Genomic DNA, 16,568 nt, shown 5'->3' on the forward strand with positions numbered 1-16,568 from the left:
CCTGAGGCAGAAAATCCAGGTGGCACTACCCCTCTCCACAAATTAACTTGGGGCACAATCCATCAACAGATTGTCCTGCAATGGATGGAAATTACATAGGAGTGTTGTATTTAATTGTGGCTGCCTTATGAGAGTTTGGAGGTGGGTTGTGCCCCGCAGGCTAGGGGTTTGTGTGTATTTCATTCTGCAGTGCTCAGTGCATCTGTAGGGAACCTTTGGCCTTCCAAATGTTGCTGCACTACAACTCACATCATTCCTGGCCATTGGCCATGCTTGCTGCTGGGAGTTGTAGTTCAGCACATCTGGCTAAGGTTCTGTGTACCTGCCATAATGATTCCATTCTGCAGTCCTTGATGGCACCCAAAATCTGCCCCTTAGCCTTGCCTTATGGGAGCACTCTATTTTTATGATCCTTTTCTTGCCCTTTCATTTGTTATATCCCTTGTTGATCCCCTGCCCTTTTGTAACAACAGCCTATCTCCGTTTCTCGACTGGAACTGTGCTTAGGAAATATTAAAACAATTGGCTTTTTTTTTTTAAAAAAGCAGGCAGACTTGTTACAAGGTTTCAGAATCACTTTTGTAATGCATTTTGAGAATTGACAGGCATTCTCCACATTTGCTGTTGAAAAACATATCTGATTGCCTTGGATTTAAACTTGCTTCTCTGAGCTCTTTGGGGGTTTTTTTGGCAATGGTAACAAATTATATAAGGCCTTCCTTTGAGAACCCCTGTTAGGGTTGTTGATTGCTTGCCACTCAATTTTAAATTAACATTAACTCTGTAAACCAACGTGCAGCGAAAACAATGTTGCAGCAGAAGAGCAGCCGCCCGCCTGTTCCTATCTCCAATGCAACGAAACGGAGCTTCATGGCTAGCCCTGCAGCTTCCAGTTCAGCTGATGTGCATCTCCCCGTTCAGCTCCCTTTGGAGACTTGCAACAGGTATTACCTGCATCCTGAAGAATCTGAGTATCTGTAAGTCTGTCTTTCTATCTCTATATTCAGTCTTGCTTTCCTTACCAGTTCCATGGTTTGGGAGCAGCGTTCTATCACTCGTGTTATCACTCGTGTTAGCCTTGATTGTGTCTAGCGGAGCAACAAGTAGTTTGCAAACTTCTTCCATCAGTTCAAACTGGGCAGCTTTGTGGGCTCTGTGCTCCTCACCTTGTATTAATTGGGGGCTGGTGTGTGTGTGTATCAGTGAGGCAATCCCTCTTGTTCATTGGCTTCTTGCTTCTCCAGAACGTTTGCTTATATTTTGGAAACTAAAACATACTGTGGGGGCTGTGCGGGGCTCCCTCCCTTGTCTTTCAGTTTGGTTGGTCCCTAGACTTGTGGGTCAGTGAAGGCTGCAGGTTTTTCTTTGTCCTGCATTAGGTTCTACCCTCTTCCACCTCCACGAATGAGCTTACTGGGATAAAGTTTGAAAGCTACTGATTTAGGATACATTGATTGTGATAGAAAATGTAACTTGGTTCTGTTTAGATTACCAGATCTTGATCATGCTGCTTGCGTGCTGGAGTATCTTCCATAGCTGAGAGACACCTGACTCTTTTTGTCTCCTGCAGTGAAAAGCTGTGGTTGTTAGAGTGTACCTCTTCCTCTCTCCTGTGCAGTGGGGCTTCAGCCACCCCCCAATACACAATATAAGATGGAAGAGAGGAGACTGCTGCAGCCTCCCAGTGGGGCCGGTTAAATTTGATTTGGTTCTTGAGAGCCTGTATCTGAAGAGGCAGTTCTCAACTTTAGTTGAGCTTTAGGAAGAACCTTAATGCAAGTGCACAGTTGGTTAAAAACACACACAATTGAATTAATGTAACCAAGAGCAAGAAATGTAAAAAACAAGGAAGCACAAATCTCAGTCTGTTGAGGCACTGGTAGCAGTGGTAATTTTTTGCAGAATTGTATAAGCTAATCATGCATTGGCTATGGAAAAGGGGTCATTTTCTGCATCTGAGTCTCTTTTGCCCTTTACAGACTTCTGCCTAACTTTCATGGGGTTATTTTAATCATCAACTTAAACTGAAAGGTTTCTTAGTGTGAAACCTTCCTTGGTGTGAAACCTGCTGCCCTGGGCTCCTACTGGAAGGAAGGGCGGGATATTAATCTAATAAATAAATAAATAATGTTTTACTTTGTTAATTATTGGTAATTTAATAACTCCATGGGTATAGTAAGACAGCTTTAAACTTTCGGTAACTTACATCTTCCTTTTCAGGCTGCAATAATTAATTTCCATAAAGGGCTCTTGAGACTTAAGTCTCATTCTCTCTCTCTCTCTCTCTCTCTCTGTCCCTCTCCCCTAATTTTTTTAACAGCTTCATTTTAACACTGTGGTTCAATTTATTTATTTATATTTATTTATTTATTAGATTTTTTAGTCACACATCTGGCTGGTTTCTTAAACATGGCCTTTTAATTTCAGACAACTGCTACAACTTTGTGTTGTGGTTTTAGGATCGATCTTGCTGACTTTTTTTTTGGCTGTGTTTTGGCATTGGGTGGGTGGGGAGGATGGGTGTTGCATAGCAGTCGTGTGTGTTTTTCCTATGGTGGTGTTGTTTCTGCTGCAAAAAAAGCTCTCATTGTTTTTTGGGTGGGCTTGTGTGTATGTTTTTAAAACAGTGGAAAAGGAAGCCCTGCCTTCAATCCATCCCATCCATTACTGCCTTTGAGACAGAAACAACAGAAGTCGCTGCAGGGGGAGGACAGTTCAGGTAGGCACTAGTTTCTCTTGTGGACAACTTTGATGCAAAACAAATGGCTGCAGCACGAGAGTTTAAACACCTTTTTTGTTTGGTTTGGAACTGGGTCCCTCTGAAAACAGTGATACAAAGCTCCTATTACTTGAAGGGTTAGGGCAGGATTGAGAGAACTCTCTGCAATCAAAGGAACAGTAAGCCATTATAGTAGGGACTAGGGACAATGCAGGATTTGTCCCCTTGAGGTCTCTGAGGTTCTGGAGCTGCAGCTGGGACAGGCAACTATATGGTTGGTTTAAGCTCCCTTGTGGTGGTGGGGATAGTAGATGCTTCTTGATGCACCCTGAAGCCCTACCTGGTGGCTAATGAAAGCAGCTTCAGCAAGCTCGGAATGGAATTCCAATTGTTGAAGGTTGTATCTGAACTTGTGAAGGCTTTTAGGCATAGTCTGAGCAGTGAGCCCTAGCTTACCTTTCCCTACTGTCCTACCCCAGTTGATTCAGTCCCCAAACATTTAAAACTCTACCCCTGCTGCCAAGCCAGTCTGGGGCCCTTATGGCTGCAGCAGACTCTTGAAGCTGTTGTTCCAGGACAGCTTGGATGTTACAGTGTGTGCTCTGCAGAGGTGGCAAGGCGTCTTTGGAAGGGGACGGATGGTGGGCTTGCTTAATCTGAACACCATTTGCAAAGGGAGTAATTGATATGGGGATGGTGAGTGACTGCTTTTGTGCAGTTGCTTGGGCTGACCCTGACATCTTCTGACCTTCACAATTCTACTCACAATACTCTGGGTGCAACTTATTCAGTTACTTTGTATCAAGAATTTCCTCTCCCTGCTGCTGCTAAGACTGCAGTCCTAATAGTTATTTGGAACTGAGTTCCATTCAAATTAATGGAATACGTCTTACAGTTTAATGAGCTTTCAGTGCCAATCAGCAACTCATTATAGGTAAACTTAATCATGTACTTGTCATACACAAGTATGACAACTGCTCTTTATGATGGTGGTTTTATACAGCCCTGACATGGGGAAATCTAGTTTAGGGGACATGTCATACAAATAATAAAGGTTTAAAATATTTAAAATCGAGAGTGTTAAAAAAAAAGTTGTGCAACATCCTTTTTTAGATCAACGGCATCGGTCTAATTCATTGACGAGGGTGGATGGGCAGCCACGGGATTCAGTCCTTGCATGGCCAGAGAAGAAACAAAGGTAATGTATATTGGATGATATTTCATGGGAAAGCAACTTCAACATTTTAGCACGTTACTGAAATATATGACTTCGGGGGGGGGGGAAACGTTGATCATTGTGTTCACACAAATAGCACAGCAGGCCTATGGACACGTTTTCTAATACCTGATAAAAATGCAGCAAGCGGCCATTGGTTAGATGTTGGGCCTCGTCACGGGAAGCTGAGTTTCACGTCCTGTGCGGTCATGGGAAAAATAGGTCACAGCTTCTTTTCAGTCTGTAAAATGGGATTAATACTGCCCCACCCGAAAGAACGGTTAAATGCCAATCTGTAAAGGCCTGTGGATGCTTGGGGAGAAGCTGCAGCTCAGTAGCAGAGCACCTGATTTGTATGCAGAAGGTCCCAGGTTCAATCCCCAATGGCATCTCTGGGTAGGACTGGGAGAGACTCCTGTCTGAAACTCTGGAGAGCTGCCGCTAGTCAGCGTAGATAATACTGAGCTAGATGGACCAATGGTCAGATTCTGTATAAGGCAGCTTCCTATGACATTAAAATATGGTAATCATTGTATCTAGAATTAGCTCTGGTATGTAGACCCTTTCCTTTGAATTTTTGCTTCCTGTGAAAAACAGAATTCAGTTAATAAGGTGAATTCATATGAATGTGAATTTCATGGCTAAATGGATCATTTCTGCTTAAGCAGCCTGCCCCCCCCCCCAAAAAAATCTCTAATGGCCAGTTTGTTTCTTCTAGACCTCTTTCTCAACCTACACCATTCGCACTTCATCATGCTGCAAGCAGTGATGCCGACCCCAGTTCTGGTGACAGCATTAGCTTGGCTAGGTCGATCAGCAAGGACAGCCTCGCGTCAAACGTTGTCAACATCACTCCAAAACAGCAGCCTCAATCTGCCCCAGTGAAAAACAATGGGAAAAGCTTGCTGAACAATGTTGAAATAGAGGATGAGGATGAAGAATTGATTGCAATAATCTGCCCAGATGCTACACTGAACCACTGCGACCTTGAACTTCAGAGTGTGCCGGCTAGATCCCCTTGTCTGGTTGCAACTGCATGGGCTCAGAAACCACAAAGTGAAGCCTCAGCAAGTAAACCAGAGAGCTTTTTCCTTGAGCCTTTAATGCCTGCTGTTCTACGGCCAGCAAAGGAAAAACAATCAATCAATAAGGAGGATGAATGCGGGGAAGGGAAGACGAGGGGCTTTGTAGCCAAGGGCCACACAGCTTTAGCCCGCAAGAAAGCCAGCAGTAATAATGCAGATCACAACCTCAATAGGACTTTTAATGTAATGTCTAGCTCTGAATTAACAGCTGTTGCCGGTTCCAGCATGGCAGAACCGACGGTACACTCGGAGGTCAGAGCAGAGCCCTTTCGGCCCCAGGCAAGTAGTAGTTTAGAGCCTGCATCCCGAGAGCAATCCTTCAGCGGATTCTTCCTTCATGCCGCCAAAGTTGACGAGGATTTGGCTTGCAGTGCAAATGCTGGCTATGTGAAAAGTCCAAATTCTCACATTGCAGACTCCTCGTGGACAATGATCAGGCAAGATTCTGACTTGGACATTCTGGATATGGAGGAAGCTGAACAAGATTTAGTGGGAGATGACCATCCAATCATTGCCAAGTATATAGGTGAAGAGGAATCGGCAAAGCTACAAGAAGACATGAAGGTCAAGGAGCATGAAGATAAAGATGACGCCAGTGGACGTTCAAGCCCGTGCCTGAGTTCAATTTCTCAGATCAGTAGTGTGTCCTTGACCAGTGGGAGCACCAGAATGACTAACTTTGCTGAACGCAAACTTCAGAGGCTGAACAGCTACGAAACAAAATCCAGCACAAGCAGCTCACAGAAGACCACGCCGGATGGGTCAGAGTGTTGTCCCGCCCCGTTAACCACATGGAAGCAGAAGAGGGAGCAAAGCCCCAACAGGCAGAGCAAAGATAATGTGAACATGCTGGCTTCTGAACTGGTGCAGCTTCACATGCAGCTAGAGGAGAAGCGGAGAGCGATAGAGGCTCAGAAAAAGAAGATGGAGGCGATGTCGGCCAGGCAGCGGTTAAAGCTGGGCAAGGCGGCATTCTTGCATGTGGTGAAGAAAGGGAAAGGCGCCGATGTTGCTCAGCCGCTTAAGCCAGAACACTTCACAAAAGAGTACTTGAGACACAACGGGGAAGGCTTGGATGATGCTTCTTTGAACTCTAAGTCTGCAGCATTTCTCATGAAAGAGGAAGGGGGTGAAGGCGCACTTGATTCCCATGAAGTTCCCAAGGTGAAGGCCCAAGAAACAATTGCTTTTGGTGAGCAAGACAATTCAAAAGAACCCACTATCCATGAAATAGAGAAAAGCAAAATGATTTCTGCTGCACTTCTAGAAGAGAATATTGAGTCTGCAGATATCAGTGAATGCAATCTTTCCATTGAAAAGCTAAATGAGACTATCGGTACCCTCCAGCAGGCTATCCTGAAGATTTCTCAGCAGCAAGAACTTCTCATGAAAGCGCCGACGGTGTCGTCATCTAGAGGTGGCTATCAGGACCAAAAGATAAAAGCACCGATTCATTTTGTGGAGCCCCTTTCTCCTACAGGCGTGAGCAGTCTTCGCAAGCCACCTCGCCTCAGTCAAGGACGAAGTCCCCGTTCGGGGAGACCCTCTGAACTGAAAGTGGCTAAGGAGCGTCAGCAAACCACCACACGCATAAAAACCCCAACTCCTAGTGTTGACACCTTACCACACTTAAGGCAGTTCCCCTCGAACAATTCATCCAAGACCCCGACTGAAATTACTCCTGAAAATAATCTGAACCCAGACAACACTCCCCAGGAGAAGCTTTCCTTTGATAGGCTCTGTGACGAAAGAAATCAGCGAGGGGGATTTATCCTGTTCACTTCCAAAGACACAGATATCCTCTCTGAAGCCATCAAAGATGTGAATAGTAACATAGAAGACCTTAGCCTCACTTCTTTTGATGGCCCGGAAAAAGAGAATGTTACAGCGGAGGAAACCCTGAGAAACAAAGGTAGCCTTATTGAAGTAGACCTCTCTGACTTAAAAGCCCCAGATGAAGAAGGAGAGGTTGAAAGCCAGGGCAGCTCTACAGACTTAATCAGTGAAATAGACCAGAAGTCAGGAGTTGGGTTTTTCTTTAAGGTGAGAGTAAAACGAGGTAATGTTGTTGAATCCCTAATTATTTAGTACTGCAGTAATTTCATCTTTTTAACACTTGTCTTTAAATGGGGAGTGTTGGCAACAGGTTTTAATGTATTGTTTCAAAAATGAGAATGGTGCAGAAAATATTTTGTGTCCCTTTCCTACACTTGCTGGATTTGGAGATGTGGGTGAAGGGATCATGAACAGATAAACGACTTAGGCCTCCAATATCTGAAAGGCCGCCTTCTTTCCTGCTGACCCTCTTGGGTGTTCAGATCATCAGAGGGGATCCTCTTAGTAGTTACTCCACCATCTGAAGTTCAGGGCGGCAGCGGCCGGGAGAGGGCATTCTTTGTGGCAGCTCCTAGGCTGGAATTCCTTCTTCACAGAGATGCATCTGGTGCCATGATTATACAGCTTTCGTCGTATGCTGAAGATGCATCTCTTTGCCTTGGCCTTTGATACCTAAGATAAGTGTTTTTGGGACCCACCCTATTCCTGGAACTAGATTGTTGTAACCCATCCTGGGGACTTGCTGGTGAAGGGTGGGTAATAAATTTAGTTTCTGCTATTACTACTACCATTCCCCTTCCCCATAATAATAATCACCACCATCATCATCATCATCATCATGAACAACTATCTACTAGTATACAATCTGTTAATGGTGTCCCTTAGTGTGGTGTGTGTTCTTGCAAATGTTATTGAAGCAAGGGTGCAACAACCTACTTGACATCTCAGAAACAAGTTGCCACAAGGAGGGTCAGCTATGCATTGTGTTGTCAGCAGGGTGCTGACTTGCTTGAGAGACAGACCATCAGAATCTCGCTGTTGGCTAACTAGGGCACTACCTGACTTGGTTTTTTCTGCCCTAGCCTTTTTTGGAGTAGTCCTCAGGCCAGTATGCTGAATGCTGCCTTCTGCTGGCTTGTGATTCCCTTAGTGTCGCTTCATTACGTGTGCTTGATAATGAAAAGACAATAGAGAGGAATTGTACACTTGCTTCAGGGTGTCCATGAGATTCAGGGGGAATATTTTACTTTATACATGCATGCATATGTATGTGTGCATGTATCTCCTTCCTTGACCGGATGCCAAAACAGCAAATGTGGGGGGTCCCAGCTACTTTCCCATCCAGGCACTGACCACATGCCAGACCTCATCAGCTTCAGCAAGGCTCTGGAATTCAGTACCTTCAGGATTTTATACCTTCAGCCCTGGGACTGTACTCTGCAGAATCTGCGAGCTCAGCCAGAGAGGTGACATTTTTGCAAATGGAAAAGATGACAGCTTTGTAGTTAAAGCAGCTAAACATTTTTTTCCTGTGTTCAAAGTGATAGCAGTCATGGAATTTTCTTCATGGCCTCATGCAGTGTTTGATATTTCTACCCCCTCTGCAAGAGCACTGTTTCTCACTTGAATGTTAATTTGACAGGATGAACAGAAGGCGGAAGACGAGCTGGCAAAGAAGCGTGCCGCCTTCCTCTTAAAGCAGCAGCGCAAAGCCGAAGAGACCCGGCTTCGGAAACTGCAGCTCGAGGCAGAGGTTGAACAAAAGAGGGATGAAGCCCGGTAAATACAGCATCCGTATATTGTGTGCAGATGAATACTTCCACATTTGACATTGCTCCCTTGGAAAACTGGGAGTGATGGGATTTGAAAGCCACCTTTTGCTTTTTTCAGTCGTAAAGCTGAAGAAGACCGCGTAAGGAAGGAAGAAGAGAAAGCCCGGAGAGAACTCATCAAACAAGAGTATCTGAGAAGAAAGCAGCAGCAGATCTTGGAAGAGCAAGGCCTTGGCAAGCCCAAGCCCAAGCCCAAGCCCAAGAAGCCTAGGCCAAAATCTGTCCATCGGGAAGAGTCCTATAGTGACTCGGGGACAAAGTGTTCTTCTACTCGTAAGCAACAGCAACCATTTTCCTTCCCCTGTTCCTTAAATAACTATAGTAGCTTCTTTTCTCATGTAACTGTCCCCTTTCTCTTTTTCCCCCCCTTAATTTTTTTGCCAGCTGATAATCTAAGCAGTGCTCAGTCGGGTTCTAGCCTGTCTTTGGCATCTGCAGCAACAACTGAACCTGAAAGTGTTCATTCTGGTGGGACACCTTCGCAGCGGTAAGAGAAACCATAAAGGAAGGGATTTAGGATGTTGGTGCTGAAACTTAAGTGGGCCTGGGGTTGGGGGAGTATGTGACCCAGATGCCACATCCAGACTGCAGTAGTGACATTAATGTGATCATGAGCTCTCTGCAAAATAGTGCAACATAGTGTGGTGCTGTCGGTCAATAAATTGCCACACTACATGACTTAGTAGCCAGTACCTTCAAAGTCAGCAGACTTAATGTGAAATTGTCATTGAGGTGAAATAAATAAATAGCCATTGCTATGCATACTATAAACAAAATTTAACAAGCAATTAGGAGTAGACCAGGGATGGGAAACGTGGTCTCCAGATGTTGCTGGACATCATCTTTGACTTGTGCTGGCTGGGGTTGATGGGAGCTGGAGTCCAACAATAAGCTCTCCATAATTGTCTCATTTCAGGTATTAGGTGCTAATTTAATGATTATGGTCATTGGCCACTAATGGAGAATTTGTCACAGCTAACTCTGCACAATTTATTCATGTACTCTCCCCATCAAATAGTGAAAAGCACGTAACCACTATCATGGGGTTTATATGTGTGTGTCTTTTGGCTCCATTCTTTGTATGCCTGTATATGTATTTCTTTTTACACAATCTCTACCAACTTAAAGATGATTTCATGCTTCTAACAAAGCAGGCTGTAGCCAACAGAAGCTGTTTTCAGAATACATTTGTTAGTTTTTCCCACAAGATTCTTTGTTTTTTTTAAAAAAAATTGCTCAGCTCACCCTCTGGAACAGGAGCGGGGGAACCTTTGGCCCTCCACATGTTGCTGAACTATAGCTCCCCTCAGCCCCAGACAACATGGCAAATGGCCCAAAGTGAAGGGAGTTGTAGTTTAGTAACATCTGGCAGGTCAAATGGTCCCCCACACCTCCTCTGGAATACGTCACTTGTCTGAGGGAGATCAAAATGTGTGTGGAAAGAAGGGGGATGGAAAGTGAAAAGCACGGTTTCCTTTTTTGTCAAATATTTTAGGGATTGTTTCAATATACTATAAATGTATTGACAGTGTTAATGATTCTGATGTTGGATGTCCACCTTCACAGATATGTTCCAGCATGGCATAATTAGATACCTGTAAAAGAGAAATTCACAATTTGCTATAATAGAAAATGTTTATATTATTTAATGTTTGACATAATGTCACAACATAGATATATTGAAAAGACTATTTTACCTGTTGTGTTTGCCCTTACCTCCAATTAATGGATAGATATGCAAATGACACAATGTATTTTCTCTCACCTCTTTTGTGGAAGTAAAATGTAAAGCAGTGTAGGAGTTGCACAGGTATGTTGAATGTAAGCTACTATTTTTTATATCTTACTAGGGGCTATGCCCCTGCTCACTTTGCTTGCCATCCCCACCTACTGTCGTCAAAGGCCCTCCTTCCTCCCCCCCCCAGGTCACCATCACTTCCCCTCCCTACGGGTAGCGTGACGCTTACAAAAAAATATAATATAGGTAGACAAACATTTAATAAATACATATTTATAAAAATAAAAATCTGGTAGGTATGAACACATTGCTCATGAATGTCTATTTCTTCCGACAGAGTGGAATCGATGGAGTCCTTGCCCATATTGAGTAGAAACCCAAGTCGAAACATGGAGAGAGACTGGGAAAACACTTCAACAGCCTCTTCAATTGCTTCAGTGGCAGAATATACCGGTAAACTCAATAATTGTCAGGGTCATATAAACCTAGTTCCTGTTATGTGGACTGGAACACACAGCACAGTTTCTCCCGCGGTTGTCTGCCTAGGCCCTGTGCTCGATCACCTTTGTCCAATGCCAGAGAGACATGGCTGGTGTTTAGGATTGGAGGATTGCTATCTTGGATCAACCATATTGTATCTTTTGAAGTAAAGGGGAAAAGATTGTGGATTTTTCCCCAACTAAGTTCTACTCGGGGTAGATCCATTGAAATAATGAACCTAAGTTAGTCATGTCCATCAATTTTAATGGGCCTACTCTAAGCAGGACTAGCATTGGGCAATCATCCCACTCCCACAATGGAATTTTTATCATGGAATGTACAAAGTTTGCAAACTTGCCAATTTGCCTCTTTTAGACATTCCTAATAATATAAGGAAGAAATATGTTACTTACTTTTAACGTTGCATTTTAATCCTGCCTTTCCATAGTTGTGCAAGACAGTTCACAGCACTGGTAAAAACACATTAGACTTCAGATAATCAAACTTGGTACCAGGTGAAAACACAAGTGAATTGGTGAGACAAGCCATTCAAAGGCTAGTTTAAATTTTCTCCCTTCACCTTTTCAAAAAACTCTGTAACCAGATGGGCCTTACATTTATTTTATTTATTTATTTATTTGATTTATATCATAGAATAGTAGAGTTGGAAGGGGCCTATAAGGCCCTCAAGTCCAACCCCCTGCTCAATACAGGAAATTGCGCCATTCCTCCCAGCAGGAGCCCAGGGCAGCAAACAAAAGCACTAAAAACACTTTAAAACATAATAAAAACAGACTTTAAAATACACCAAAACAAAACATCTTTAAACACTTTTTTAAAAGCTTTCAAAACATATTTTTTTTAAAAAAGGTTAAAAACATTTTTTTAAAAAGGTTTAAAAACATATTAAAAAGCAATTCCAACACATGTGCAGCTAGAAGTCAAGATGGAAGGATGTAAATGCACCTCTCTCTGAGGAATGTATTATGAAACCAGGGCAACCACTGAAAAGGCCCCGTCCCTCACATATGACAATCTAACTTCCCAAATGACGTTATCGTCGAGTTTCCTTTTAAGGGGCAAGTGGCTTCATACCGGAGGAGAGACAGGACAGACAAAAGGAAGTACTTCTTTACTCAGCGCATAGTTAAACTATGAAATTGCTCCCACAAGACACAGTAATGGCCACCAGCTTGGATGGCTTTAAAAGAAGATTAGACAAATTCATGGAGGACAGGGCTATCAATGGCTACTAGCCGTGATGGCTGTGCTCTGCCACCCTAGTCAGAGGCAGCATGCTTCTGAAAACCCGTTGCCGGAAGCTTCAGGAGGGGAGAGTGTTCTTGCACTCAGGTCCTGCTTGCAGGCTTCCCCCAGGCACCTGGTTGGCCACTGTGAGAACAGGATGCTGGACTAGATGGGCCACTGGCCTGATCCAGCAGGCTGTTCTTATGAGCTCCCTAAAATGTGTGGGTCCAAAGACCTGTGCATGCAAAATAAAAGGCTCCCATGTGTTGCTTTCATTTCTATTTCAGTGTGGTTAGGAAAAACAAGGCAAAGTTTTACTTTGCTATTCTTGAATTAAATCTTTCCAGTTCTCTTTTAGTAATACTACTTACGGTATCACTTTGAATGGTGTGAAACTGAACAATGTTTAGATCCTTGATCTCTCTCTGGTTTCCTTCTGTTTGTTTTTGAATGGCCTTCAGTTTTAGCTGAGCTCGCAAGCTGCCTGTTTAAAATGTATCTTTTAATAGGTCCAAAGCTATTTAAAGAGCCCAGCAGCAAGTCAAACAAACCAATTATCCACAATGCTATCTCCCACTGCTGTCTTGCTGGAAAAGTAAATGAGCCTCACAAGAATTCCATATTGGAGGCAAGTATTTCTCAGAACAAGAGTGTTGGAATCAGTCAGTTGCTGTATAACTTGGTTTCCATGCACGTTATCTGATGTCTGCCAACCATAAGAATGTAAATGCTAAGGATACGTTGCACGTAATCTGATGCAGCTGGCTCTTACATGGATGCACAGCTGACATTGGTTCATTCTGGGCCACTTTAACAGTGCTGCTTATTTTTGTACTGCGTTATTGTCCCGTGTTGCATTGTTGTCCCATATTGGATCCCTGTCAACCCTAACCCTTAGAAAACAATGCATTTGCACTGTGAATGGCTTCGTGTGGAAAGCTCTTGAGTGGCCAGCTTGCTGGAATGTATTGCAGTTCAAGCTTAAATAATAATGACCTGGTTCACACATAATGCTAAACCGTCGTTTATTAAGCTATGGTTTATTAAACCATGGCATAGTGATATGTATGAGCCCTGCCCAGTAGCTTAACTGGTTTGTTTACTGCAAGGGTGGGGAATCTGTGGCCCTCCAGATGTTGCTGGATTCCAACTCTCATCAGTCTCGACTTGCATGACCAATGGCCAGGAATGATGGGAGTTGTAGTCCAACAACAACTAGAGGGCCACAGGTTCCCTGCTTCTGGTTTATTGCCAACAAACCACAATCCAAAGCCATGTTTTTTTGTTGGCTTATGAACCTTGATTTGATTTAATGCTAACTTGGTGTGGTGTTATATTAAACCCAGCACTTTTTCTTAACTATGGTTTGTTTGGCCATTCAGAAGCTCACAAAGCTACAAAGGCGTGAGGCAAGAGAAGTTGGACAATAAAACAAACTTGGGAGAATATGATTGTCTGGAGTACAATTTAAACAAGCAGTAACTTAGTGTTGCATGAACCAGGCCATTGTGGTGCTGGAATTTAGAAGCACCATGCACGTTTCTTGGCCTTCATATTTGGTATATTATACTTTGTCATAAGTGAGATGGACTCCTTTTAGTAGCCTGGTTTCCTGGTGGTCCTCAGTCTGAGAATTGTTCTCTTTCACCTCTAGGAGCTTGAGAAGTGCGATGCCAACCACTACATCATTTTGTTCCGCGATGCCGGCTGCCAGTTCAGAGCACTTTATTGTTATTACCCTGACTCGGAGGAAATCTACAAGCTGACCGGAACGGGGCCAAAGAGCATCACCAAGAAAATGATTGACAAGCTTTATAAGTATAGCTCAGACAGAAAGCAGTTTAACCTGATTCCAGCCAAAACCATGTCTGTCAGTGTAGATGCTCTGACGATTCACAACCATTTGTGGCAACCCAAACGACCCGCAGTGCCAAAGAAGACTCAGGCTCGCAAATGACATTACGTTTCTGTGGGAGACTATTACAGATTGCATCGTTGGGGAGAAATGACCTTCCCCGCCACCCCCCTCTCTAGTTTGGGTATGAAATGAGCAGAACCATAAACCCTTTTTTTAAAAACAACAACAACGAAAGAGGCTTCGTAAACATGGATGCAAGGAAAGAATGAAGGAACAACTTCAGTGTTCTTTGGATTTTGTTTATTTGTATGAATGATAAAATGGCTGTTACACCCGTTGGTAACTACAGAGGCATTTCACACGAGGGAAGGTGCATGTAGCAAGATCTCAAGCAGTGGATTTCCTTTTACTTGAAGTTCTTCATTGGTACAAATTGGGACATCGTTTTTTCCTGTTCTCTCCCCCCCCCCCCCCGGCAATCGCTCTCAGAGTTAGCACGTGCTGCCCTTCAGGAGGAGGACAGGGAAGTAGGTGCTGTGGCAGGCATCCGTTAGGAAAAGTTAATCATTTTAGACTCTGGACATACAAGCTATTGCTACTCTAAAGTTACTGCCAACTTTAAGCCAGGCTCTGACTTCTGGAAGGAAAATGACAGCAACCCCAATCTGGTCCTTGCTGCTCAGAATAAAGTTGTTTACCTACAGTATCGATTTCTTTATAAGCACTGAAACATGTAAAATCTGTCTTTTTAGAAAAAAAATTAAAATGGAGGACTTATGCAAATTAGTATGGCTGAACATTTTGGCAACACAATCGTGAAGAGGCAAACAGGTGCTACTTGCTGGAATTATCCCAGTTTGAAACTTGAGGCACGCTGAACAGAGTACAGTCGATGTTGGTTTTCTGTTTCAAGTGGTATCCAAATGGGGTTTTCTTTCTGTCTTTTTAATAAAGACAGATTCTAGAAATAGTGGAACATTTTCACTCAGAGCACGTTACTCCTGTATAATGGTGCACTTAAATGATCACATATTCTAATGCTTTTTTAATTATGTCCTGAAATGTAATTCTAATTTGTTCTGTATTTTTTCTTTTTCCTTTTTCCATCTTTTTTTGTTTTGTTTTGCCGGATGAGTAGCATGCTCTAAAATGGAGTGTGTGTTCTTTTTAGTTTTTTGGTTTTAATCTTTTCTTTTGGGGCAGGAGTATATACAAATACATGAGAAAATAAACCAATTTCCATATACGAGCAATTTTTAAACAAATCTGCTTTTTGTTTTGAAGGCTCAAATTAAGTTGGATGGCTTTGGTTTTTCCTTTCCGTCTTGAAATATTAAATCTTGAGTTATGACCTTAAGGCTGTGCGTTCCCCTCCCTTTAAACAAAACCTGTTTGCATTTGATGAAGTAATGAGCGCAGTTTTGTTTGACTAATAATCATGTGTTTCTCTATTTTCAAAACACGTCTCTTCCCTTTCCTCCCACCTCCCAAGGTAACTAAAGAGCTGTAGTTCTAGTCTATCTTTTTCCATTACCAAGTCTCTAGTGTATCTTACTTTGACTCTACTGCCTGGTAATTTCTTTTTATAGGGTTATAACCTTGGTTTGCACATATTTTACTTCTACTTGAAGTGTTACTTGAATATGTTCTGTGTAGTGCAAAGGACACTATGACAACACTAGAGATGGAAAAGTTGAAGCTCTAAACACAATCCAGTGTAATTATTTAAGGAACTTTAAAAAAATAATAATTGGAATGAACAGTGAGTTTTGTACAGAAAGGGTGAGAGATAGGGTATTTAACACTGACTAGAGAAATAAGAATGATGGTCTTCCATTGCAATCCTCTTGCGTTGTTTCATCCTCTTACAGTAAGTTTTAAATAGGTTGGCTGTACATTTTGTTTGATAGTTGGCTACCCTGTATATAAGAAAAGGCTTTATTATTTCTGAAAGTGCTAAGTATTAAACACCGTCATGAGTGTAATTTTTTTTGTTACATGCTTTTCATGCTTTATTTCTCACTGTTTGATATTATACAACATATTTATTTTACGGAAGCACTGAAATTTAATAAAGATCATCAGCTAATTTTTGTTATTCCATGCATCATCTTTTGTTTTTGTTGGACACATCCCTTATGCTAAGATGCAGATACAAGGCTTTAAAGATGTGCTCTGCTATGTTATTGTGTGTTTGAATAATCTCTTAAAGCAGGGATGGGGAAAAACCTGTGGCCCTCCAGATGTTGGTGATTCTTCAGGGGTGATGGCAGCTGTAATCCAGCAAAATCTGGAGGGCTACAGATTTCCCAAACCTGTTTTAAACCAAAATTATCATGACTTACGAGAGCAAATAGAATTCCCAGTGGATGGAACTCTGCTCAATAATGAGTTGAAATCCATGATATCACTTTTTTTCTCTCCACCTGGAAGGAGACGTGTCTTGGAAATGGGGTGCAAGTAGAGAATTCTAGAGTTCGTGAATCTTTTTTCTGAGACAATATATGTAGTCTGGCACTTACATTTTCATATACGCTAATATGGCTATGCCTCCTG

General features: G+C 42.7%; 1 protein-coding gene across 5 annotated transcripts in view; it reads left to right on the plus strand.

Annotated features, from left to right (window-relative positions):
* The window catches only part of CAMSAP1 (calmodulin regulated spectrin associated protein 1), a 41,980-nt gene extending 25,872 nt beyond the window's left edge, over nucleotides 1-16,108 (plus strand). For 3 of the 5 annotated variants that reach the window (XM_061603752.1, XM_061603754.1, XM_061603753.1), the window contains exons 9-18: nucleotides 800-977; nucleotides 2,628-2,719; nucleotides 3,833-3,917; nucleotides 4,654-7,063; nucleotides 8,499-8,635; nucleotides 8,747-8,961; nucleotides 9,073-9,175; nucleotides 10,764-10,879; nucleotides 12,664-12,782; nucleotides 13,809-16,107. In XM_061603752.1, coding sequence (XP_061459736.1) covers nucleotides 800-977; nucleotides 2,628-2,719; nucleotides 3,833-3,917; nucleotides 4,654-7,063; nucleotides 8,499-8,635; nucleotides 8,747-8,961; nucleotides 9,073-9,175; nucleotides 10,764-10,879; nucleotides 12,664-12,782; nucleotides 13,809-14,111 — 3,758 coding nt within the window. In that variant the 3' untranslated portion in view covers nucleotides 14,112-16,107. Of the gene's footprint in view, nucleotides 1-799; nucleotides 978-2,627; nucleotides 2,720-3,832; nucleotides 3,918-4,653; nucleotides 7,064-8,498; nucleotides 8,636-8,746; nucleotides 8,962-9,072; nucleotides 9,176-10,763; nucleotides 10,880-12,663; nucleotides 12,783-13,808 lie in introns of all 5 variants that reach the window. The other 2 variants (XM_061603756.1, XM_061603755.1) reach the window with 2 other exon arrangements.
* The last annotated feature ends 460 nt before the right edge of the window (nucleotides 16,109-16,568 follow it).

Source organism: Rhineura floridana, chromosome 20, assembly GCF_030035675.1.
Source record: "Rhineura floridana isolate rRhiFlo1 chromosome 20, rRhiFlo1.hap2, whole genome shotgun sequence".
Classification (NCBI taxonomy): Eukaryota; Metazoa; Chordata; class Lepidosauria; order Squamata; family Rhineuridae; genus Rhineura; species Rhineura floridana.